This window comes from Gracilinanus agilis, chromosome 5, assembly GCF_016433145.1.
Source record: "Gracilinanus agilis isolate LMUSP501 chromosome 5, AgileGrace, whole genome shotgun sequence".
In the NCBI taxonomy this organism is placed as follows: domain Eukaryota; kingdom Metazoa; phylum Chordata; class Mammalia; order Didelphimorphia; family Didelphidae; genus Gracilinanus; species Gracilinanus agilis.
Window position 1 is genome coordinate 235936289 of NC_058134.1, and position 25170 is coordinate 235961458.

General features: G+C 39.8%; 2 protein-coding genes across 2 annotated transcripts in view; one reads left to right on the forward strand and one right to left on the reverse strand.

Moving 5' to 3' along the window:
* Positions 1–357: 357 nt before the first annotated feature.
* Positions 358–15968, forward strand: USP44 (ubiquitin specific peptidase 44). The gene is made up of 5 exons (XM_044677515.1): positions 358–1794; positions 8885–9083; positions 10527–10635; positions 14186–14391; positions 15466–15968. Exons 1-5 carry the CDS (start codon positions 361–363, stop codon positions 15669–15671), a joined length of 2154 nt encoding a protein of 717 aa, XP_044533450.1. The 5' UTR covers positions 358–360; the 3' UTR covers positions 15672–15968.
* Positions 15969–19556: 3588 nt separating this feature from the next.
* The window catches only part of METAP2 (methionyl aminopeptidase 2), a 41404-nt gene continuing 35790 nt past the window's right edge, over positions 19557–25170 (reverse strand). The window contains 7 exon segments of the mRNA XM_044679163.1: positions 19557–20041; positions 20043–20250; positions 21214–21329; positions 22631–22734; positions 24405–24501; positions 24633–24727; positions 24871–24953. Coding sequence (XP_044535098.1) covers positions 19856–20041; positions 20043–20250; positions 21214–21329; positions 22631–22734; positions 24405–24501; positions 24633–24727; positions 24871–24953 — 889 coding nt within the window. The 3' untranslated portion in view covers positions 19557–19855.

Sequence of the window (25170 nt, forward strand, 5' to 3'; positions counted from 1 at the left end):
GAACCTCTCCCCATATAAGTATTAGTCATTAGGAATAGGGCCAAATGAAGGTGACTGGTTGGTGGTTTTTTTCCTGTTTGAAGGCAGCAGTCAGGAAGATTACATAAGGAGAGATCAGTGAGATAAGAGGCCACAGAAAGCAAGGGGACCCTGTTATTTTGACAAGCAGATCAGAAATGGGAAAGAAAAGTATTGTTTAGTATCACTTCAAAGTGGAAAAATTCCCATTGCACCAAAAAAATTTTTGTTTTGATTGTATTAGATACTGATATTCTTTTGTGTTTAGTTTTCAGATCCAAGTTACGGACAAAAACTCATTCGGATTATGTATTTCTCAGCTAGACTACATAAATTTTAACAATGGATAAATGCAAGCATGTTGGGCGGCTTCGGCTTGCTCAAGATCATTCCATCCTCAATCCCCAAAAATGGCACTGTGTGGATTGTAATACTACAGATTCGGTGTGGGCTTGCCTCAGCTGTTCTCATGTGGCATGTGGAAGATACATTGAAGAACACGCACTCAAGCACTTTCAGGATAGTAACCACCCAGTAGCGTTGGAGGTGAATGAGTTGTATGTTTTCTGTTATCTTTGTGATGACTATGTTCTTAATGATAATGCAACCGGTGACTTGAAATTATTGCGGAGTACACTGAGTGCAATCAAAAGTCAGAATTATGACTGCACTACCCGGAGTGGAAGGATTTTACGCTCCATGGGTACTAGTGATGACTCTTACCCTTCACATGATGGCGCCCAAGCTCTCCTTCGAAATGAAGATCAAATGTTCACTGCTCTTTGGCATAGGAGGCGGATGCTAATGGGCAAAGTATTTAGATCTTGGTTTGAACAGACTCCCATTGGGAAAAAGAGATTAGAAGAAGAAAGACTTCAAGAAGAAGCAGAAGCAAAGAGAGAAGAAGCAAGGAGAAGACGACAAGAACTGAAACGACAGTTTAAGGCTGAAATGGAGAGGATGCCTCCAAGGAAAAGTTCACGTTTGCAAGGCCTTGCTCGGTCTGGCATTGTGGAAATGCTCCCATTAAAGAAATTCACTCGGAGACCGTCATTACCAGTGACTGGCAAAAAATCGTCTACCTCACATGAAATAAGGTTAAGAAAACTGAGTGACTCCCCTGTCAAAAGAAGACCAACAGTGACTCCTGGGGTAACAGGATTGAGGAATTTGGGTAATACCTGCTATATGAATTCTATTTTGCAGGTATTGAGTCATTTACTTATTTTTCGGCAATGTTTCTTAAAATTGGACCTGAACCAAACACAAGAATTGCTGGCTACAGCTGCTAGTGGAAAGACTAGATCTTCTTGTAAACATCCACCAGTTATAGACTCTGTGTTTCACATAAAAGAAAGTCAAGAAAAATATAAAGGCTCTCCTGGGTCAAGACGCCAAAGTCTTTCTTCAGGATTAAGTGGTGGGGCATCTAAAAGCAGGAGCATGGAGCTTATTCAGCCCAGGGAGCCAAGTTCTAAATACATTTCTCTTTGTCATGAATTGCATACTCTTTTCCAAGTGATGTGGTCTGGAAAATGGGCATTGGTGTCCCCATTTGCCATGTTACACTCAGTGTGGAGGCTAATACCAGCATTCCGTGGTTATGCCCAACAAGATGCTCAGGAATTCCTCTGTGAACTTTTGGATAAAGTACAGCATGAACTAGAGACCACTGGTACCAGGTATCCAGCTCTCATCCCCAGTTCTCAAAAGAAACTTATCAAACAGGTTCTGAATGTGGTGAATACCATCTTTCATGGACAACTTCTTAGTCAGGTAGGAGCTGTTGTGTTTGTTGTGTTGTCATTTGGGAAATGTTTTAGGAAACAAGTAAATATGCCATCCTAAACAGAGGACTCTAAATCTTCATGCACAGAATTATTAAGCAAAGAAGATTTTAGGTAAAAAAGATTGCTTTGAAAAACATGTTCAGAGGAATCAGTTAAAAGTAATATGAAATATTTCCTACCATGTCATTGGAAGTGTTCACTTCAACATTCATGACACTTTGGTTTTGGTGGGGGTTTTTAGCCAGTTTTGCCATAAACGAGGATAAAAAGTGACTGGTATAGTATTTAAGCTGTTGCTTTAAAAAACAAAACAAGAATGCAGACTGGACCAAAAATTGGGATCAGAGAAGAGAATGATGGAAAAGTAGCAGAATATTAACAGTTTTAAAAAGAATTATGCAAAATCTGTGGAACCTGGTGTCATTATAAAGGAGATGATGAGATGGAATTTCAGTGGTGAGAGGGGAAGGAGAACTCAGTCAAAATGATAAGAGGCTCCAGAATGAAGTCTGTTGAAAGGCGAGCTGCTCCTTAAGACAGCTCCTCAGGTTGATTTGGGGACTTTGTATTCCTAGCACTGAAGGCAGTGCTTGGCTCATAGTGAGCACTTAATAGATGCATATTAAACTTTTTTTTATTGAGCTCCATCAAACTGAGGTCTTTTCAGTGATCTTGGCCACTGCCTCAGTTCTCTTTATCAGTTAAAATGTCCAGTGTTAGGGCTGATTGAATAGTCCTAAAAGTTCCTTTTTATCTTCTATCCTGTAATGCTTTGGAAACATAGAAAGCTCTTGGTCTGTAGACTTGAAAATGTATTTCTCATACCTGTTTTCTTTTGTTAAGTCCTCAAGAGTATTACTCCATTTTATTTTTGTGTGTGTGTGTTTTAGAGACTCAGGCCTTGATCAGAACAACAGAACTCTTATCGTTTGCATTTACTGGAGAAATAAGGAAGGATCCCTATTTTCTTGGAATAGGCTTGTTTTTCCACTACTTCATTTAGCCCCCATTAAGACTTTAGTTTTGTTTTTGTTCTCCATTCTCTTCCTTATATAAGCACTCCCCTTTGAGTGGATTATACTGCATTTCTCTCTATATTTTAAATAGCATTCTAAGAACTGGTCAGCAGTTGCTTTCTTATCAACCCCATGTTTCAGGAGCCACAGCTAAACCTCCCTTTCAACTGGTAGATGTAATTTTATATAGCACTTTAGAATTTGCAAGGCATACTCTCACAATCCTGGGAGGTAGATACTATTATTAATCCCATCTTAAAGAGAGGAACCTAAGACAGTTACAGATTAGATGATTTGCCCAGGGCCACACAACTAAAAAGCATCTGAGGGTAGATTTGAACTCTGATCTTCCTGTCTAGACCCAGAGCTCTGTCTACTGCTCAGCCTTGCCTTTCACAAAGTGACAAGGAGTATTCTTCATCTGGAGGCTGCAGCAAATGATGTCTTCTGAGATCTCTCCTAAGCCCCATGTAAGTCAGCTCCAGAATCAGCTTCACCTTGACTCCATTAGACTAGGCCCTTCACAGTCATTGTTACAATAATTCATTAGGGTTTTTTTTTGTTTGTTTTTTTTACTCTCTTACTAGCACCTCTGCTCCTTGGTGGAAAAGCTTTGTTTCCTAAGGGCATAGAGTAACATTTTCCCAGGTACAGTGTTAGGATGACCCTGGAGCTTCCTTAACCAGGTGGGAGTGGCCAAATCTCTATGCCATGTTTTCTTCTTTTCTCTTGACTGAGTTATTGGTGGGTTGTTGCCTGAGGACCATTAGACTTTGCACCAACCCCACCAACCTTCCAAGGAAATATGGATTCCCTTTTGAGGCCACCAATTCTCATTTTTTCATTGCAGGTTCCTTGAAAATCAGGAGCTCTTTTCTCTAGCTGCTGATAGTAGGGTCTAGTTTGAGTCTTATGTCTTCAGACCAACTAACACAGAATAATCAACAACCAGAAAATTCCTGAATCAGATGCTTCATTTTAACCTCCTAGACAACCTTTTCCAGCACCCACTAAGCCCTTCTGTCTGGGTTAGGAGTGTGTTCTCTTTCCCATAGAGAAAACTTCCCCATACAGGATCAGGAGGTTTCTCACCATTGGGTGCCATGCAGTCATTCACCATCCAGTCAACCCACTTGCTATATTTGTATGTTTTGCCCATCCAGTTTGCCCATGAGCCATGTGGCTATCTCATCTTGTCCCCACTTAGTGTACCTACACCAAATGTCTGAGGTGGCTTTGAAGTGGATGCTGGGTTCAGGTTTGATATTGGGATCTGAAAGGAGACACTTCAAAGTAGTTGAATCAGTAACAAAAAGAGGTTTATTTTGCCTTAATACCACAAAGATGTACAGGAAGGATACAATGGCAAGTAGCTTCATTGCATACCTTCTTCCTTCCAAATGGTAATGCATCGGGCCATTAGACTAGGATATGATAACTCTTTGATTTGGAAATCCCAGGGTAGAGGGACTAAGGCCCAGACATGTCTGGGACTTTATATGCCATTGGATGACCAGGAAGCTGTGTAGGGGGAGCTGGAGCCAATCAGGTCCCATAGACACCTCTGTTTTCTTTTAGTACTTTTGTAATGTAGAATGTCTACATTTGGACACTGCTTTGTTATGGTGTTATAGATTGGATCTGTTGTAACATATTCAAGGAAGAAATAGAAATTATTTTGTTTTATTCAGGTATATAGTACTACAAAATAATATTAATAATAAAACATTTACAACATGTATATTGGAATCATTTGCATATGCCAGTGTTATAGATATTCTTCACTTAAGCTGAAAATAAAAAGTATCCAGGGCTTGGACATTTCTGTAGAATGAATTTTTTTCATTGAAATGGGGATATTATCAAGTACTTCATAGAGGGAGGCATGGGGTGGAATAGGTGAATATGATGACTGTGAGTAGAGCAAAAATCCTAGCTTTGCTGCTGTGTAAACAGGCAATGGAAGGCAGGAGTTTTTTGTTGTTGTTTTTTTTTTGGTCTGATTTGAAACCCAAACCCAAACTGTTAGAGGTCAAATGTTCTTTTTTGTTTGTCTCCTTGGACTTTGCTAAAAACCTAGATAGACTGTAATCTACATACTAAAATTATTGTTTCCTAGCATCCACCATATTTATTTGCATTAAAAAGGTAAAATGTAGATCATTTCTCTGACTTTGCTGTTCTGCCTCCTGGACACAGAACTTTCCACTCTACTTTGGACAGCGTGTTTACCCCTTTCTGCTTGAACCACTGTATTACTAATGGATTTAGGGTCTAACTATGGTTGGTTTTTTTTAAACTACTTCTTGCTTCAGAATTACATAGTTTAAAATAGCTAGTTAGTTTATACCCAACTGTTTGGGGAAGTAGAATGAGTGTGAAGACTTCAGAAATGGGTATCTCCAAAGAGCATTAAAAGACATTTTTTTGGATAATGCCCCTCAATATTCCATTTTAGACTGAGGTACAAAGTTGAATTGTTTTAAATATTTCAAATACTATTTAGCATCTTACTGTAGAATTAACTCGCATGGGCCCTATGGAAAATTCTTGCTGGTCTTGTGTATTTGGAATGGAATTTTATCTTGGATGAAGGTTTCCTCTGCTTTTTAAGATTGGTCTCTATAAATAATGCTTAGTGATATTAAACACTACTTTAAGGATAAGAAAATATACCCCAATCTGAAATGTGGTATAAAAAGTCTAATAGACTTTATATAGAGACTAAAACCCACTTTAATCCAGGTGACTTGGAAGGGAGATATTTGGGATAGATTTATGAGGTTCAAATTCTTGGCTCTGTCACTTTGTACTTGTATGAGGGGAATTTTCTATGGTCCTTGGTTTCCTCATCTACAATGTGAGGGTGTGATGACTTGGCTGATTCCTAAGGACCCTTCCAAGCACCAAATCTGTGATCCTGTGAGTTGCTTATCTTCTTGTTCAATTATAGATGATATACCCTTTGAATCCTGTATTACCACTACTGGGTCTGCATACCAAAAATAATAGTTCTTTTTGTAGTGGCAAAGAATTGGAAATTGAGGGAATGGCTGAACAAATTGTGGTATTATGTGGATGATGGAATACAATTGTGCTTTAAGAAACAAAAAGCAGAATTATTTCAGAAATCTGGAAAGATCTGCAAGATCTGATGCAGAGTGAAATAAGAACTGGGAGAACACTGAACATAGTAACAGTAATATTGTATGATGATCAGCCATGAAAACTTGGCTTCTCTCAGCAGTGCAATGATCTGGGACAGTTCTGAAGGACTTATGACAAAGAATGCTCTCTACATCCAGGGAGAGAACTGTTGGGAGTCTGATGGACGTGGATCAAAGCAGACTATCATTTATATTAGTCTATTTGCAGTTTTATCTTCCTTTTGATTTCATATTTCCATCATTCTTCGTCTAGTTAGTCTTGTGAAAGAGATTTTGGTACTGACTCTTCGCTTTTCTTTACCTGTCAGACTGAATTAATTGCCTAATTTTTCAGCTTTTACTCCTAATATTATCTCCTCTCCCCTTTTTTAGAGTCCTACTGCTATGGTCAAAATCCAAGCATTGCTGTAGCTTCCAGACTGTAACAGCTTGTCTTACCCCTCCCGCAAGGCTCCCATACTACCTGTCCATACTACACCCTGCTGCTAGGCATGGTCCTTATGTCACTCTTCTGTTCCAAATCCTTCAGAGGTTCTATTGCTTTCCAAATAAAATTCCTTAGCCTGCTTAGTGCTTCTAAAACTCACCTATCCAATAGGATAACATTCTAATGATAATGATAAAGATAACATCTAATAGCATAGTATATAGCATTCCCCAAACTCCCCATTGTGTGCATTTTGTTGAAGGAAGGCTTTCCTTTTCATGGGCTCAACTACCCGTATTCTCTGTAACCTCTTCCTAGCCTGAACAGCTAATCAGTCTTTCATATGAAAACATTCTTCTGGTTAAACTGGTCCTTCAGCCAGTGTCTGAATGGAATGATTTCTGGTCCTCATAGACATCATTTTTCTGAATATGTTTCAGGCCGATGTTTTCCCTAAAATGGGATTCTAAGAACAGGACAGGAACTCAATATTTGTGGTCTGAGCAGGGCTGAGGACAGTGAAATTATCTCGTATAGATGAGCATTATTCATTTCCTTCGCCTTTGGACTTTAAGCACTTGGCTTCAGCCCTTTCCAAATGGTTTTCTTTCACCCTCCTTCTCCATGGATTCGAGATCCATATTGGCTAGAGAAAAGCTTCCCTGACATTCCTTCCTGTGAAAGTATGTGGTCACTCTCTGTGCCATATGATCAGATTAACTCTTGGCTTCTTCTTTCAGATCCTGTAATGCTGTATAGTAAGGACTTAGTAAACAGTTCATGAATTACCAGTGTATTAAAATGCAGTTTGATACTTTATATTTATTCTAGTTTTATTATTATCCTTTTTGAAGTTTTGTCTCCATCCATAGTTGTAGGTGCCTGATAAGGGTTAGAGAAGCTCTTTTTTATGACTCTTAAATTGTATTGATGTCTCTGTAACCTTCCTCTCTCTCCTGAGGGGAGAGAGATTGATTAGTATTGTTTCTCCTAGATAGTTCTTGGTTTTTCAGTTTTTTAAAGTCTGGGCTTTTTTTTAGCCATCTTTTTATTGTTGTCATTTGTTTATATTCCATTTTGCTTATTTCACTCTGCCTCAACACATCCAGATCTACCACAGTCCTCTGAATTTTTCATCATTTCTTACTGCACAGTAATATTTTGTTGCATCCATTTATCAGTTACTCAATTTCTCCCCAATATCTGAACACCTACTTTGTTTCCAGTTATTGACTACCACAGTAAGGGTTGCTCTGAATTTTTTAGTGTAGGTAGTGCTAAGTATGGGGTTCTTGTAGAATTACTCGTTGTTAACCAGGACATAGGGGCCCAGTCACAATTCTACCAATAGTGTACCTGTTGCTTGCAGCTCTTCAAATCAGAGTAGTTTCCATTTTTCTGTGCTCTTTGCCAGTTTGTAGGATTTGAAGTAAGTGATAGATTATTTTCACTTGTACTTCTTAGTGATTTAGAGCCTGTTTTTATGTGGAAGTTGATCATTTGTACTTCTCTTGAAAGCTTTTCCTGTCTTTGGACCACGTGTCTATTGGCTGTACAGTCTATCAGCAAGCATTTATTAAGTACCTAATATGTGCCAGACACCAAAAAGAACAAATCCATGTTGAAGGAATGTCTCAGCTCCATCTCACATGAGTAAATCTGTGCAGAATATTATAGAAAGAATACAAACAAACTAGATGTACTCAAGGGAGTCAGGGGGTTGAGAGCATGAGTAGGAACTGGGTAGATGAAGGAATCCGAAAGAAACTCTGAGGAGATGAGAAACAGAGTGAATTTTGGCCATTTCAAAGGAACATGAACAGGAGATGAAGAATCCTGCATGAAAAACGGAAAGGAAGGCCAGCTTGACTGTGTTGCTGTATGATGGACAGTTAGGGACAGGTGGGGAAGGACCAGGAGTTTGAGGAGAGACTAACCTAACCCAGTCAGCTCTAGGTGTGGGAGAGACTTGGCTGGGAGGCCATATTTAGTAAGGCAAGAGTCGAGGAGCCCCAGAACTAGAGTGGCAGTGATAGTGGCATTGTGTGACTAGAGAAAGAGGCCAGAAAGAAATGAGATGCACAAGTAGAAGTGGCAAGTAGGGTATTGGGATTTCCTTTATGTCAGAATCTCTTGAAATTTGATGCAAATGTTTTCCCTACACAAAGAAATTTCTCTTATTTTATTGGCATTTATTTTTCTCTTACAAAAGCTTTTTACTTCTTGGTAATAAAAATGGTCTCTTTTTATCTTGTACGATCACAGTTCTCTTGGGCTTGGGAAGGTGTTTTAAAGGAAAGGAAAGCATTAAGAATTTTTTTTTTCTCCATTAAATTTGTCCAGTATCTTTTTTATAGATCCCATTATGAACATCCCCCAGATGGCTATTTCTTTTCATGGAGATGCTGCCTTTACTAACAGGAGAGAGAATACTAGAAGAAATTAACTTAGTATTTGTGTTTACAGGTTACATGCCTTGCATGTGATAACAAATCAAATACGATCGAACCTTTCTGGGACCTGTCACTGGAATTTCCAGAAAGATACCACTGTAATGGAAAAGAAATGGCTGCCCAGTATCCCTGCTTGGTTACAGAAATGTTGGCCAAGTTCACAGAAACCGAAGCTTTAGAAGGAAAAATTTATGTGTGTGACCAGTGTAACAGTGAGTAAAGACAGTATGTAATTTAAGATGTGTTTTGTGCCATGAAGGGGCTTCAGTCTTGCAAAGAAACACAAAGGAGAAGGGGAAAGTCTCACCAATTACTCTGAGGATTGTCTTTATTGAGGGAATATGGTCTTCTGGATTAAGTTAATCCCATGTAATCTACAAGTCAATGGTATGAGCAATGGGGGCTCAGTGTGATCCCAATGCCACATGATGCCCCGACTGCTCCCTTTGACCATGCATGTCCTTCATGTCACCCGGGTGTACCAGTCTCCCTTATTTTAGATCAGTAACATGAAAGCAAAAGGCTTGAGCTGGGGACATGGAGAGTGGTGGGTTGTTACAAAGACAGTGATGGTAGTCAAGGTGCGTGTGTGTGCGGGGCATGTGCGTGCGTGTGTGTGTGTGTGTGTGTGCACGCGCGCGCACCCACGCACTGCCACAGAGGTAGATTATTAATTGCTGCTAGGTGGGTCTGAATAAGCATAAGACCAAAAATTTCTGCTAAGGAACAAGTAGTATTCTCCATCCACCAACAGTGCAATTGTTGAGAGAGCAAATTTACATGGTTGGTTGTCTTTGACAAAATCGACTCATTTACATGGTAATAGGCGTTGGGTTGGTACTGTTTCTCCATTGAAAATAATGTTTCATTTCTGTCTTGCAAAGATGATTCTAAGGATTTAGGCTTGAAGTGGGGCAGGTGCTTAACCACCAAGCCAAGTAATTAGAAAAATCTTTCTGAATTGGAGACACCATGTCCACTCTTATCTACCAGAATGCTAAATTTTTTGGCATTCCTTGTAATAATTATTTGGTTTTTCTGTCTCACTTTTTAAACAACTCAGATTTTTAATCTCGTATGATCCAGTGAATAACTAAAAAGGAAAGATGTTAAGAAATCACAAGCTTATGGCAAATTTGTGTTTGGTGGTGATTTTTTTTCTCCTCTCAAGTAGATTTGAACCTGTTACTAGAGGGGGTGATGGTGCTAAGAGAGACTCCAAACTGATAGTTCTCCTATGAGGGGCAAAAGACCTCTGCCCAGTAGTAAAAAATCAAAATTATAGAAGGAACAGTTTTATTTCATGAAGAATATGTTACAAGGCCCTACTAATGTCTCGAATGTATAGAATGACTTTAAATTGGTAAGGCTAGAGAAGCATATTGTTCTCAGTTTGGAGGAGAGCTCATTAAAATTGGTTTCTTTCAGGTTGGGCAAGTGCTGCCCTCTTCTTCCTCCTCCTCCTCTACAGTCTCTTTGCACCATTCACTTGCTCAGAACACCCTTTTTTTATAAACTGTAAAAATTAAAATTTCAGTCTAGTTCCCAAATTAACAGGTTTTGTGAGATTTTTAACTATTAATTTTCTTAAATTAGTTTTTCTTCACCTTAGTCTGAAATTGAAATTGGGTTTCGTTATACTTTTTTCATTAAAGCAAAGCGCAGAAAATTTTCTTCAAAACCAGTTATACTCACAGAGGCCCAGAAACAGCTTATGGTGTGTCGGCTGCCTCAGGTTCTGAGACTACACCTTAAACGATTCAGGTTTGTATCGGAGATAGCTCTTTATCAACTCTGCACAGTTTTGATTTTTAACTTCTTGAATGTCATCAGCCTTGTCTCTTAGAATTAGTCCATTTAATGATAGTTTTCACTGAATTCTTCTTAGAAAAGCTGTAGGAGGGGGCAGGTGGGTGGCTCAGTGGATTGAGTGCTGGGCCCAGAGATAGGAGGTCCTAGGTTCAAATCTGGCCTCAGATACTTCCCAGATGTGTGACCCTGGGCAAGTCACTTAACCCCCATTGCCTAGCCCTTACTGTTCTTCTGCCTTAGAACCAATACACAGGTAAGGGTTTTAAAAAAAAAAGTTGTAGAGCCTTCATGGTTTATTAGGCAAATGGCATGGATCTTGCATTAATGCTGCTTTTGTTTAAGAAAAATCTCCACAACAAAGGTAGTGCCTTTTTTGCCAATTTTTGTTTGTGGGTTGACTTTTCTTAAAAAGTAAAATATACTTTAAAACATAATTTTTCCCAATACATTTATTGTGCTTAGCCTATACTCATCAGTTGTCTTTACCCTTGGGAAATTTGTTTTTGACCCCAATCATCTATAGATTTCCATGCTCAAACCTAGTGTGGCTTATTTCTTTCTAGCTCCTCAATTTAACATTAGTGCTTTTTTCCCCAAAAAACGTTTTTCACATTTGCTTATAATCCAGCCCCAGTGTATTTCTCCCACCTTGGTCAGATCAAGTTTCTGTGTCTCCTCATCTCTACCTGACATTCTCACTCTGTGTTGTAAGCCTTTTCTTTTGCTATCCTGACCTCCTCCTCCCCACTTATCCAAATGCCCACCTTTCAGGTCAGAAAACTCAAGCATTAACCTTCCTCATGAGTGTGGCCTTCTCTGTCGACTGCAGCCTACATTGATTTCTCTCCCTCTTCTTGATTATGCTCCACAATCATTCCATACTGTCTTATTCTCATTGTTTCATTTGTGCCTGTAGCATTTCCAGCTAGTGTATAAGTGCTTGTGTGCAGAGTGATGGGCCTTGAGTTAGGAAGGGCTAGTCAAGGGTCACTAGGTGCTCCAGGCAAGTTGAGGAAATTATAAAGTGAAGATAGTCATAAAACCTACCTTCTGGGGTTGTTTAGAGGATCAGAGGATGTTAGGAACATAAGTGCATAAGTACTTGTTCCTTTTCCTTCCCCTCTTACACTTGAATCCTCTCCTCAGTTTCCCAACTCACGTAACTCAAAGTGAACAGTCAAATGATATCATTGGCACAGGTACAGTTAGCTTTGCCCATCATTTATGGAAGAGAGTTAGTGACTCACACTGAGAAATTGTCATTGTCCTCCTGACTTTAATCTCTTTTGAAGAACTGAGCCTGTCCATTAGGTAGCTGAGCTTCTTGAATGGAAAAATAAGTATCACCCTGTGGTCTTGAGGGAAAGGATCCCCTGCTCCTACTCTGTGACCTACTTCTAGAGTAAATCACTACTGGGTTCCCTTACTCTAAGCAGCCAAATACCTTCAGGAATTCTCAGGATCCTAAGAGAAACTTTGAAGTCACCTGATCCCCCAGATCTCATCTTCCCCTACACTCTGATGGTTCTTTTCCAAGACAGAATCCTTCCTCTTGAAATACCATTCCCATGCTGAAACAGGTCACAGCAGAGTGAGGCTAATTTAGAGGCTCATTTTGTGATATTCCTTTAGATAGGAGGGTTATCGGTGTACTGATATAATTTCTTTATCTTTTAAATGGAAGTATTCTTCCTGAATTCTTAACCAGTTAAAATGGAAGGAAATCATAGGTTTAGAGCTCTGAGGGACCTTCGAAGTAACCTAGTTTAACTAACTCAATTTACAGAGGAAGAAACTAAGGAGCAGAGACAAACTGACCATCAAAGGTCATAAGAATCAAGTGGCAGAACCAGAATTCCTCCTCAAGTTTTCAGTCTGTAGGTGGCCTCCTAAAATGGTCCAAATTCAGTTGCCTAGAAGGATCATGGGATCTTGCCATTCCATAGATAGAATCAGATACTTTGGGGAAGAACAGATTCTCTACTAGGCAGCTCTGAACCCATGTCCTTCCTATTTCCTTCAAGTGAAGCTATATGAGCATCTGTTCCAGGACCCTCTCCAACTTGGCGGCACGGCACGGTTAAAGGGTAGGTGACCACAGACACTAGGCCAGTTTTGATAGTGCCCAAACTGAAGCCAGAAGGCCTCAAATCCAAACTGAGCTTCAGCATATAAGTCCACCACTGTGGGATCAGTCAGGTTCTTCCGTCCCTACCCAGATTTAAGGAGGAGATCGATTCTTTGGCTTTGCTGCCTCTTTGTGGTCAGAGGAATGCTTGCCTGTTATCTTGTCTGGCTTTTCTTTAAAAAAATAATTTATAGATGCCTTAAAAAAAACCATTGATATTTCCAAGTCTTCTCCCTAGTTAATAAGTAAAACCAACCAACCCGAGACCACTTCTGATGGAATTTACAACTTTCCATACTGCAACCCCTTTCTCTGCAGGGGAAGGAAGCATTTTGGTTTTCCACCGACACCATTATTGCTCATCATCTTTAATCTGGCCAGGTTCATCTGCCTTGCTGGCATGTGCTTCTTAAGCCACAGATTTAGTATCTCTTCTCTTGGATCTTCTGTCTACATCAGGTCATTCTAATGTTTCTCAGTTCCTTTCTGCTCCCCGTTTCTTTAGGAACAATAATACTCTTAGGTACACTTACATACCAGTTTGTTTGCTGATCCACTCATTTTTTCCAATTGTTAACTACCACAGAAGATTAGTATGACCATTTTTGGTACATATTAATCCTTTGTTCCTGGTGTTTTTGGTCTCTTTGGGGGTGGATTAGTGAATCAAAGGGGATGAATAGTCATTTATTTTTGCATAATTGTTTTCTAGGACCAGCAGTGCATTAAATGGGCACAAATCTCAGCCCCCACCCTCCAATTTTTTTGCCTTTTATCATCTGTTGATTGGCAGAGTAGTAGGTGAAAATCTCAATTGTCTTTAATTTGCATCTTATTAGTAGCAATTTGGAGTCATTTTTATATGATAGTTTGATGGCATGCAGTTCCTTTTGAAATTTGTGCTGTCCTTTGACCACTAATTTATTGAGGAAGGCTTTTGGTCTTCCGGATTCATGACAGCTTCCTATATTAGATAACCAACCGGCCTTGCAGATTCTCTGTTTAAAGGGAGAATTTGTAACCAAATTAGTTATGGAAGAGAGCAGAAAGGACAGTTTTGATTTTGCATGGTTTACAGAAAGTGTTTACGTGAAAAAAAAATCAGTGTATGCAGCATAAGAGAAGTTGTGGAGTGAGGACAGCTTTGCCATCACATCAGTGAGCTCAAGTCTCACTAGTCATGACTTCAGATGACTGTTGTGTGGCCCAGCCTTCCCAGATCAGATTGGCCCTAGGAAATGAATTGCGTTTGCTTAATACCATAGTGTCTTTTACTAGTTGTAGGATGCTGATGAAATGATGCCATCTGTGGGTGTCACATTCTACATATGACCGACAAGAAGTTTATGACTCCTTTCTAATATTTTTTTCCAGGTGGTCAGGGCGTAATCACAGAGAGAAAATAGGAGTACATGTTGGTTTTGATGAAATTCTGAACATGGAGCCCTACTGCTACAGAGAGTCTTTAAAGTCCCTCAGACCAGACTGCTTCATCTATGATTTGTCTGCTGTCGTCATGCATCACGGGAAAGGTTTTGGCTCGGGACACTACACCGCCTACTGCTACAATTCCGAAGGAGGTGTGGATTTCATAGGAGAGCTTTGTTTGGAGAGTAGATGAGTGAACAGGTTTAAAAGTCAGCTTCATATAAGCTAAATATGCCTTTTCTTACTTCCCACGAGAAGCCGTACATCTTCGTGTTGTTAGCTTTGGCAGGTAAAACAGAGCATCAGAACTTATAATCGGAATAACCCCTTTATTTTACAGATGAAGACAGTTTTCCTTTTAAATAAGGGCAGTTTAGTCATCCTTACAGATTATTATTGCTTTAGATTTCTCCAAGATTGCAAAAATAGATGAAAAGAACAGCCTGGAGACTTAAAAGCCAGAAATGGGAGCAACAAATTTCTAAAGCTAAAGGAGCAAGTGGATTTAGGTATTGGTTGAATCATCCCTTACTTAAATGAAGCAGAGGAGGGTTGTAAGTAGTTGCATTGACACAGTTCCTTTGAAACTTGTCTGGTTAGCCAAGTTAATTCCCAAACCTTTTCTTTTTTGAAGTTAAAACTTGCCCATTCCGTTGTTGCTGCCAAAAAGCAGGTGGCATTGCGGGAAGGGAGGAAGGTGTGGGGTAAAAGATCTTTCCTAAAGTGGCTCCGAGCTCTTGGTAAACTGTTAAATCAATAGCAAATGGGCTTTGATTAGAGGATTAGAATCTTGTGTAATGAAGTAGTGAAATGAAATCACTTTTAAAAAACCTCAGACTTTTTTGTCTTTGAATCAATACTAATTATCCATTTCAAGGTCAAAGAACAGAAAAGATTAGGCAATTGGGGTCAATAACTCGCCCACAGTCATGCAGCTAGGAATCATAAGGCCAGATTTGAACCTAGGATCTCCCATCTCCAAGTCTGGCTTTCTATCCACTGAGCCACCCAACTGCTCCTATAATCCCATCTAATCAAGTTTCATTACCTATGCTGCAAACTTTTTTAAAACTAAAAATACATACAATTTAAGCAACTTTATTAAAATGTGTTTAGTCCTGCTGAAAAAAATCCGTTAAAAAAAAAAAGATAATTTCTAATAAGTAGTTACTATTTTTGGCTCCCCAACCTCCAGCTTAATTTTAATTATGTACTTAACTTTTTAGGGTTCTGGGTCCATTGCAATGACTCCAAGCTCAACATGTGCACTCTGGAAGAAGTGTGTAAGGCCCAGGCTTACATCTTGTTTTATACCCAACGAGTTCCTCAGGAGGATGGACATTCTAGACTCTCAGCTCCTGAATTACTGCCTCCTAGCCCACAGCCAGCCAGGGAAGAAGCCAGCCCTCTTCTGAGTGCAAGAAGGAGCTGATCCAAAGACAGGGACTCGCTGTTTGGCTTGGGGCGCTATGCTTTGAACCGGGCTGAGGTAGGGGGTTTGTTTTGTACTTTCTCTTGTGAATCAGTGTACACTATGTTTATATATTTTGTATCTAGCTAAGCAAAGCATTCTTTTTACAGAAACAAAGTTGGTATAAATTAACACTTGTATATTGACAGTAGGTAACTTTTAAACCTTTTTTAAAGTACCTGGAGTTTTCTTATACAGCTGTTTTGTTTGGTTTTTTAAAGAGAAGAGTCATTTAAAATTTTTAATGTTTACCTCAGACTGGTGTTTGTTCTTTTTTATCTTGATCTTGTGGTTTTTGTTTCTTTTTAAATCATGGATTTTTATGAGACTGTCACTAAAATTCTGGTTACACCATTTTATGTACATTTGTTGTTGCATGCCTTCTTAAAGGCTATTCCTACAGGGCTCATTCTTTTAGACCATTTCACCAGAAAAGGGTTTCTTTTTGGCCAGGTATATAATAACAAAATATTTGTTTTCATTCTGCAAAACTTATCTAGCACTGCCATATAGGAGACTCTGGGAGTTACAGAAGCAGGCTGTTCTTGGCCTTAGTCACTTGGAAAATTAAACCGCTCCTCACAGATTAGTGGTTGGCTTCCCCACCCACCCCCTCCACAGGGCTTTTCTTACAACTTGTTTTAAGAATAGCTCCTTTTTGGTTAAGTGACTGCAGGGCCTACTTCAGATAGATCCGGCTCTACTGGAATGTTCTGTTTTATTTTGAAATATAGAGCAAAGCAAAACTGTTCTTTACTGGGCATATCACTCCCCCCCCCCCCAAAAAAAAAAGGCAGCTTATAAAACTTTGTATATTGAAATAAGCTAGTCTTGTGGGTTCAGGGAAGAATAGACAAGTATGGCAGCAGTGAGGGGGGGGGTAGGTCTTAGTATCTTATTTGTACAAAATGATCTGTTGTCAACAAACTTCCTGCGGCCAGAAAATGTGAATTTAGTGAGCGCTGTGCAGAGATCTTGAGACAAAGCATATACTTTCAACTGCAGGCATTGAAGGTCCTCTCCATTTCTTGACTTGGAAAAAATTAGACCTCCTAAGGAAGCTCTGTAGGGTAGGCATCTTTTTAGTTCAGATGAATAAGAATGGTAACGTTTTGAAAAGGAAGTTGCATAGGGCATGGGCAGAAGGAAGAATAACCATTCAAAATGTATGCATTTCCTCAAGTCTAGGGAGTGGATTATTTCTTCCCTTGCCCCAAGTACCTCAAGCTGGGGTTGTCCATGAAGCTGCTCCGATAGCATAAGCCCTAATTTGGTGCAAGTTCCATATCTTTTAAACTAGGTTTCTCTTTTTAAAAGTTAATGTGTTTTAAGGGGCCTAAACTACTAAGTTTGTTGTGTCTCTCTTTTAGAGGGTAGACTTGTCATAGACCCATCAGGCCAACTTCCCTTCTGCCTTGAAATTCACACACCCCATGGTTTTCTTTCCAAAAAAGTCCTTATTTTGCTGCCTCTTTAAGGAAGGGTAAGATGTGACCTCGCCTCGTTTTAAACCTTACATATACAGTTGTGCTCTCTTTTGGGGAGTGCTAGCCTTAAGCACAGGAGGAAGACAAAATACCTCCCCAGACTACCACTACACTGTTAAGATGTTAATATGCCTCCAACATTTCTCAGAAATTAATCACCAATGGGGAGAAACACCATTGAAAAAGAAAAAGTCAAATTTGGAGAAAGATTCGGGGGCAGTGGTGATACTTAACCCAACTCCGTGTAATGAGAATTTACCACTGAATAAACAGAAGGTTTGTGCCAAAATACAACTTGAATATTAGCTAAATGCTAGGGTTTGAAATTGTGTGTTTCATAAAAACCTATGCAAGTTGTTACCTCAACTGTTAGATAATTATACCTCAATAAAATTTCATGTGGGCAATATTGAGTGTTGTGTTTTTGTCACTCCTAAGGGGAGGTCATTGTGCCAAACATTGTACGTTCACATAAAAGGAGCAAAGCACTGCTTGTACTGAGTAATTAAACTCTTCCAGATGTCACCTGGTCCCTAGGAGGGCTTTCCTTCCTTGCAAACCACAGGAGGTGTTTCACAGCAAAGCAATCTGGCCCCAAGCCCGCCCACCGCTGCTCACTGGCAGTGTGGAAGACACCTAAGTTACTACCTCAACACTATTTGTGATGGATCTTGAGGGTTTCATAAGCGAATATCCAGAAGTGCTTCTTCTGGAGGTTTCTTTAAGGGAATTCCACCCCCCAACCCCCCCCCCCCCCAATCTAAGCTACATCCCCTTAGGGATTGCTTCTGCCTTTCCAGTGGACCAGTCACAGTGGGCAAATAAGTCAGGCTTTTGACTCTGTAGATAGATCTAACAAAAAAGCAACATTTTTTGATTGTAAAGTAATTTACTAAAGGCACTATTGTTTAAACATCAAACTAATCATTTGTTATCCAATAAGGTACATCATTATTTTAACATGACAAAATGATTCCAAGAGATACATGGATAGTAGTAGGTAGTTCCAACATTTCTTAAATCCACAGCCTCCCTACTTGAAGGAGATCCCAGCCCCCAAAGTCCATTCATACAACAAAGCTGCATTACCCACAGTCACCTCGGAGGGGAGCTTGTGCACATAATTGGTCCAGGGAGTCTGCATGACTAGGATCACATCAGGCTCCAGCATCCTAGAGTTGAGCACATGCACACTTTACAGCTGTGCTGTGGAGGTGCCTGTGAGTGGTGGCAAGTTACATTTTCAACTACAGAGCATGCTTTTTGTTGTCCTCAGTCAGCTCCCTCCCCCTCCCCCCACCAGGCTGAACTAGCTTCTCTATTCATCACAGAGCCAAGTGGGGAAGGTCACTCCTGAGGTGGCAGCAGCCCAAAGGAGGGAGCCACCATTCTCTTGAGAGGCTGCAGGTTTAAGCTTTAGAGACTCCAAACCTCTGCCACTGAGGAAGTCATAGGTTTCTTGTTATGAGTGAACAAAATGGTGATGGTGAACAAGAACAGAAAACGGAGACAAGAATATCCCACAGGCAATCACATCTTGAATTTGTGTTAACAATACGGGAAGCACACCCGCTGTTTTAAGGCTTTACCTTGGTACAAAATATCAAGCCAAAAAATTTCATTACAGTTTTAAAGTTGTTTTGGGACAGTCCCAACTGAGTATTTACAGGTAAGAAAAAATTGGGATTTTTCTTTAAAAACATAGCAGGCTCAGATCAAACCCAAGTAAATATGACCCTTCACACTGAATTTGAGAGGGGGATTTGCACACTTGCTGCAAACTCATCCCCATAAGTCCCTGATGTTGGTTTGATTTGAGACGCTACTAACCTTAAACCCCATCAAGTTGGCTCATTCTACCAAAGAGCCTAATAACTACAAGTTTAATTGTTCTGTCCAGAACAGGATTCAGCCTAGAAACTTCCCTGCTTTCCTTTGATTGTTCAACCTCCAAAGGTTTCTTTTCCAGGTTATGTCTTCTGCTGGGAAAGCTGAAGAGATTTTTTTTTCCAGTGTGGATACAATCAGGCAAAAGGTTCCATTTAGCGAGTCAAGATTAGAAGTTGGCAGAATGCTTGAAAGTAGTTAATGTATCTTTTCCATTGATTGAAGAAAATGAGGACTAACAGGGTCCTAGGAAGAAAATGAAGAATTCTCGAAGACCAGCGTCTGCTAATGTTGGGCATCCATGAAGACAAAAACAGGAGCACTGCTGACTGTAGTGCAATCCACTGCATGAGCAGGAGGGTTCAGTGGTTAGAACTACATTCCAGCTTATAATAAAAAGACATGGGTTCTCTACATTAAATACAGCCATCTCCTGCCCAGAATTAGGACCACAAACATTGAAATGTATCTCTTAGATCTGAAAATTTGTCTTTATTTTTTACAAAATGGAATCCAGGAAGTTTAAAAGGCAATATACCAGAAGGCTTAAGTGTAGTAGAATTGGGTGGTCATTCAAAGCATTCAAGGAATATGGTAATATAAATATCTGAAAAGCATCTTTTAGAATAAATGTTCAAAACAAAATGTATAACTCATTCCAAACTAAAAATTGAGCTTCATAGCACATTTTCCTGAACAGAAAATATTCAACAGTTTAACATTTGTGAAATCTCTCTAAAGCCCTGAAAGCTTTTTCCTCAGTTAGTTACATTAGAAGACTTGCCTTTGACTGAATTCCTTCCTTTTCACACATGGGAAAGTATTACAGAGGTCCACTGTTAAAAACAGACAATATGTTGCACACTCAACAAAGCCCAGAATACAAAGCGGCTGAAGTGGCCTCGGGTTACGTTTAATAGTCATCTCCTCTGCTGACAACTTCTTTGCATGTTGGGCGTAAGAGGATGGTGTGCTCAAATTGTGCTGTGTAGGAGCCTTTGATGTCACATAAGGGAGGGTAGGGATCCACAATGCCCAAGTCACACAGATTCTTGAGAGCCATCAGGTATTTGCTTTCTCCTAGGCGATCTAGCCACCTGCGGCAGAAGGCCAGAGTACCAAAGTTTTCGTTGATGACATTTAACAAATGTTTTGCTCTTGGAAGTCTGAAAGGCAAAAAAAAATCCAAACCAATTTATGATGTGACAGCTGAGGAAGAAAGAGGTCTGGAACGAGCATCTGCAACTTCTAAACTGTCCTGATCTGCTGCCCAGCCCAAACCAAGGATGCAAAGTGAAGTCAAAACAGTCCTGAGATCCATGTAACTGTACACAAAATTAACGTCTACAACCTTTTCTTGGTCCTCCTCAGATTCTCTGCAGCCTGTCCTCTCCTAGACTCCCTCTGGCTCATCAGCTCTCAAGTATTCCCAAACCACCAGGTGCCTTTGTTTTTGTCCATAAAAGAGACTTCCCATTCTTCCTATGCCTGCACTCACAACCTCCATACACTTGCCTTAATTCCCACCCCACAATCCCATTCTAGCAGCACCTCTTGTCTCCTAGACCTTCTAATGGTCTCCATGCCTCAAGTTCCACTCCAACGCATCCTCTGCCTTAGCTGTGACACTGATTTTCATGTCTGTGTCTGTCTGTCTCCCTCCCTCCCTCCCCCCGGCTGAGTATGACCCTCTAGGATCAATTTTAAAACCTGGTGTTTGACATTTATCTCAACCAGGTCCCACTTCTTGCCTCTCTGACATGTCCTTAACTTCTGTCCAATTAACAATACTGGCCCAACCACCCTGCCTGCTATTCCTTGTACACAAGAGTTATCTTCATGCTGGCTGAACACATGAAATTCTGTTCCTTGAATGGACTGATGGATAAACAATACATTCCAAAACTTTGTCTCCCATTTAGCCTTTAAAAACTGGTCTAAAATGGCTCTCTGGGCAGAGCTCCATATATGCATGACTCCTGAAGAAAATGTACAATGCCCAGAGGCAGAATGTTATTTTAGGTAAACAAAGTGACTATGAAAATATATGTATATGTACTATACCATCATTACTACATTTAAACTGAGTGAAACCATTGAGGGGAAGGAAAGTGGGCCACAGTCCTCACCTTATTGGCACATGTCCAACATCAAAATTTTTCATATAATGTGAGCATTCCATATCGTCATGTACCACACCTTTCCCTGTACTGCCAAAGGTTTCTATGGCGTATACTTCTCCTTCCTTAGAGGGATAAACAAAAGAAATGCAGGTAAATGAGGGGAAACGGGTACAGGTACATTACTACATACTTATATAATAAACTAGTTTAACCAGTGTGAACTGGTTTAGCCAGCCATTTTGGAAAGCAATTTGCAATTAAGAATATCGCTCCTGGAGGGGATGTGGCAAAATTGGGACACTAATGCATGGCTGATGAAGTTGTGAATTGATCCCAAAGGACACCAAAAGACTGCCTACTCTTTGACCCATCCATACCACTGCTGGGTTTGTATCCCAAAAAGTATTTAAAAAAAAAAAAAAAAAGGAATGGATCTGTTTGTATAAAAATATTTACAGCTGCCATTTTTGTGGTGGCAAGGAACTGGAAAATGGGGGGAGGGGGGCATCCCTCGATCAGGGAATGGCTGAACAAACTGGTATATGGTGGTGATGTGCTATTGTGCTATAAGGAATGAAGAACAGGCTGATTTCAGATATATAACTGGAAAGACCTTCATGAACTGATGTGTAGTGAAATGAGCAGAATCAAGAGAATGTTGTACACAGTAAGTGAAACATTTGTAAATGATTTGAGGTTTTGATTTTAAAAGATTTTACTCTATTACAGATAGGAATCATATGGAAATAGGCATTAAGTAATAAGACATGTATAACCCAGTGGAATTGCTTGTTAGCTCCAGGAGGGGGGGAGGGAAAAGGGGAGAGAGACAATAAGAATCATGTAACCTTGGAAAACTCGTGTAAATTTGTTACTGGAATAAAGAAAAATTTTAAAAAGTATGTCACTCCTGGGTGGCTATCTATGGTGAGGAAAGGGATGTGTATACATTTGCAGCAGTTTTTGTGGTGGCAAAAACTACAAATGGGTACCCATCAGTTGGGCTGAACAAGTGATGGTTCTTGCATAGGATGCACACACTGTGCTGTGAAGAAATGACAAAGACAGTTTCAGAGAGCCCAAGTGCTGATTGTACGAGCTGATGTAAAGGGAGCTGCGTGCCGAGGAAGGATGAAGCTGCTACCCTGCTCTAAGAAGAAAACTTGGCAACACTGACTGAGACACACCTTTGGAAGCTATAATGAGGATTGTCTTTTCTTCTTGCTTTCTCAGTGGGGTAAGAGGAGAGGAAGATATTCATTTGAAAATAAAATTTGTTAAAGACAGATGAGTAGTTTTCCATATCTGGCCAGACTGCCAGCAAAGCAATGTGAGGCCTGTGCCTCACTCTCTGCCACTGACTAGTTGAGGTGCCTTATCTAAGCCTTTTCTCAGAAGCTCCAGTCTGAGTGTTGTTACCCACCTCCATTCTTGTTGCTTCTCCTCCTTTGACAATGGGCACCGTTTTCCCAGCATGTATTCTATATGGCCCAATTGAATGCCCGTTAAGATTTCGAATGGGTTTCACTATCAAAATACAGACAGAAAAAGAATATCAGTCATTCATTATCAATCACGGAGGGAGAGGCAACACATGGAACTTTTACAGGGTGTTTTATTCAAGAAGTTATCATGTCAGGGGGCAACTGGGTGGCTCAGGGAATTGAGATCCAGGCCCAGAGATGGGAGGTCCTAGGTTCAAATCTGGCCTCAGACACTTCCCAGCTGTGTGACCCTGGGCAAGTCACTTGACCCCCATTGCCTACCCTTACCAATCTTCTGCTTTGTCAATACTGTGTATTGGCTCCAAGACGGAAGGTAAGGGTTTAAAAAAAAAAAAAAAAGAAAGAAAGAAAGAAGTTATCATGCTCAACAACAAGATCAGGTGCAACTACAATGCCCATTTCAGATGTAGAACCAATCTGTCCTCAAGAGAACCTCCTCTATCATGGAGAAATGTTTAGGACTAGATTTTCCCATTATCACAAAATACAGTTATCCCTTGCACATCTCAACTTTCCCCATCGCAATTTCAATATACCTCGGGTCAGCATAAGAAATGTGAGTTTTACAGAAACCTCTGACAACAAAGATAAGTTTAGAAACACAGAAATCTATACTTAACCTAAATTTTACAATATGGTAATGTTTACAATATGGTAACCCTCTAAAAATTGTTTTTGCAGATTTTCCTGATGGCAGGGGCACCACATTCATAACCTCTGCAATTATGGAAACGATAACTATACATCATAGTATTCCAAACAGTGATTAAAATACAAAAATTCATACATGCAGTATAAATATGAAAAATAATAAAGGCTGCTATAATAATATAATTTAGTAATTTAATTAAAGCCATGCTGATAAAGTTATTAGACCACGCGCTTGTAAGAATTCAAAACCGCCGCCCTCGCCATTATTGTCTCCTGTCTCCTCAGTCTGCTGGCCAAGAGCGCCACTCCCCCCTAACCCAGGAGATTATAAACTCTTCTCTGCGGGGAGACGTAGGCCTCCCCACGCCCAAAGAACCGGAACCGGAAACCCGTTGGACCACGGGAAATGTAGTTTGATAATTTCCCCATGTCCAGAAAATACATATATATACTTAAAGATGGCATCTCCCAAATTTCACTTTTACAGCAGACACCAAGATTGTTTCAGTATAAGCACCCAAATAAAAAAAATTAAGACAAAGAAAAAAGATAGAACTCAAGGTAGAATTCAATATGCCCTCATAATGGAGGGATTTTTAACTTTTGAGACAACCACAGAAATTTTATGGCATGAAAAATGTCTACTTTTTCCTGCTTTGAAATACCACCAAAGGTAAATGAGGCATAACTTCTTTTTAACTCTAAAGAACCCCGGACGACCAGGAGACACTATATATATCTTGAGATTTACTCCCCAACAACACTTGAATCCCAAGCCTGACAGAAAGGATAGCAACCCAGTTTTTCTTCTTTTTAAATAGCTGTGTTGCTCCTTACTACATATGTCATGAAACTCAGAAGAAAAGAACCAAGAGTGAAGTTTAGTCTCACTCAATTTAGGAATTGGCAGGGAGGGTAGTTTCCCCCAGTAGGGAATCTTGCAATATCCAAAATATTCTGGTATTTCAAAATAACAGTTTCATCTATTTAAAAATCCTTCACAATAAAAGGTTATTTTCTGTTCCTCTTAAAAGAACATACCTTGATATGTTTTGCCATCAATTTCAACCTCATAAGATTCCATAACTTCTTGAATGGCCTCACCAACATCACAGAGGCGAACATCAATTCCAGCACACTAAATACAAACACAGATTGAATTTGAAAAGAAAAAAAGCTGAGTGCAATGCAAGGGTTTTACCCCTAAATCATTTTCTTAGCATGAAGGAATCAGGGTAATTTCTTAGATAATACTTTGAGGTCACATACCTTTATTCCAGTGTTAGTAGCATCTTTTACAGCCTTTAACAATGTGTCATATTTGGGGTTGAAAGTGACAGTAAAAGCACAATCAATAATCCTACCTGAAAAAGAATTTTCTCATTTAGGTTTTTTACTCTCACAAAAATCAGCTACTCAGAAGTTAACGTCATCAATTCTGCTCATTCACAGTAACAGCTGACAAAGGTAATGGCCCAGCAACCTTGGCCATGTAGAACATAAATACCAAGTCCAGAAGCAAGTGGGTGAAAGCCATCTAAACTTCTTCCCCCCACCCCAAATGTGGGTAAAGCAACAGACAAAAAACAGCTAATGGAAGAAAAAGAAAAAAATAACATGACAACGCAGGCCCACTTAATACTGGAAAAACAACAAAGATTAATATAATATAATATAATATAATATAACATAACATAACATAACATAACATAACATAACATAACATTAGCTAGACAGATCTTGCCAAGTATGACTTGTTGAAGACAGCAAGGTCAAATATAGGCCACACATTAACTCATAAATCTGG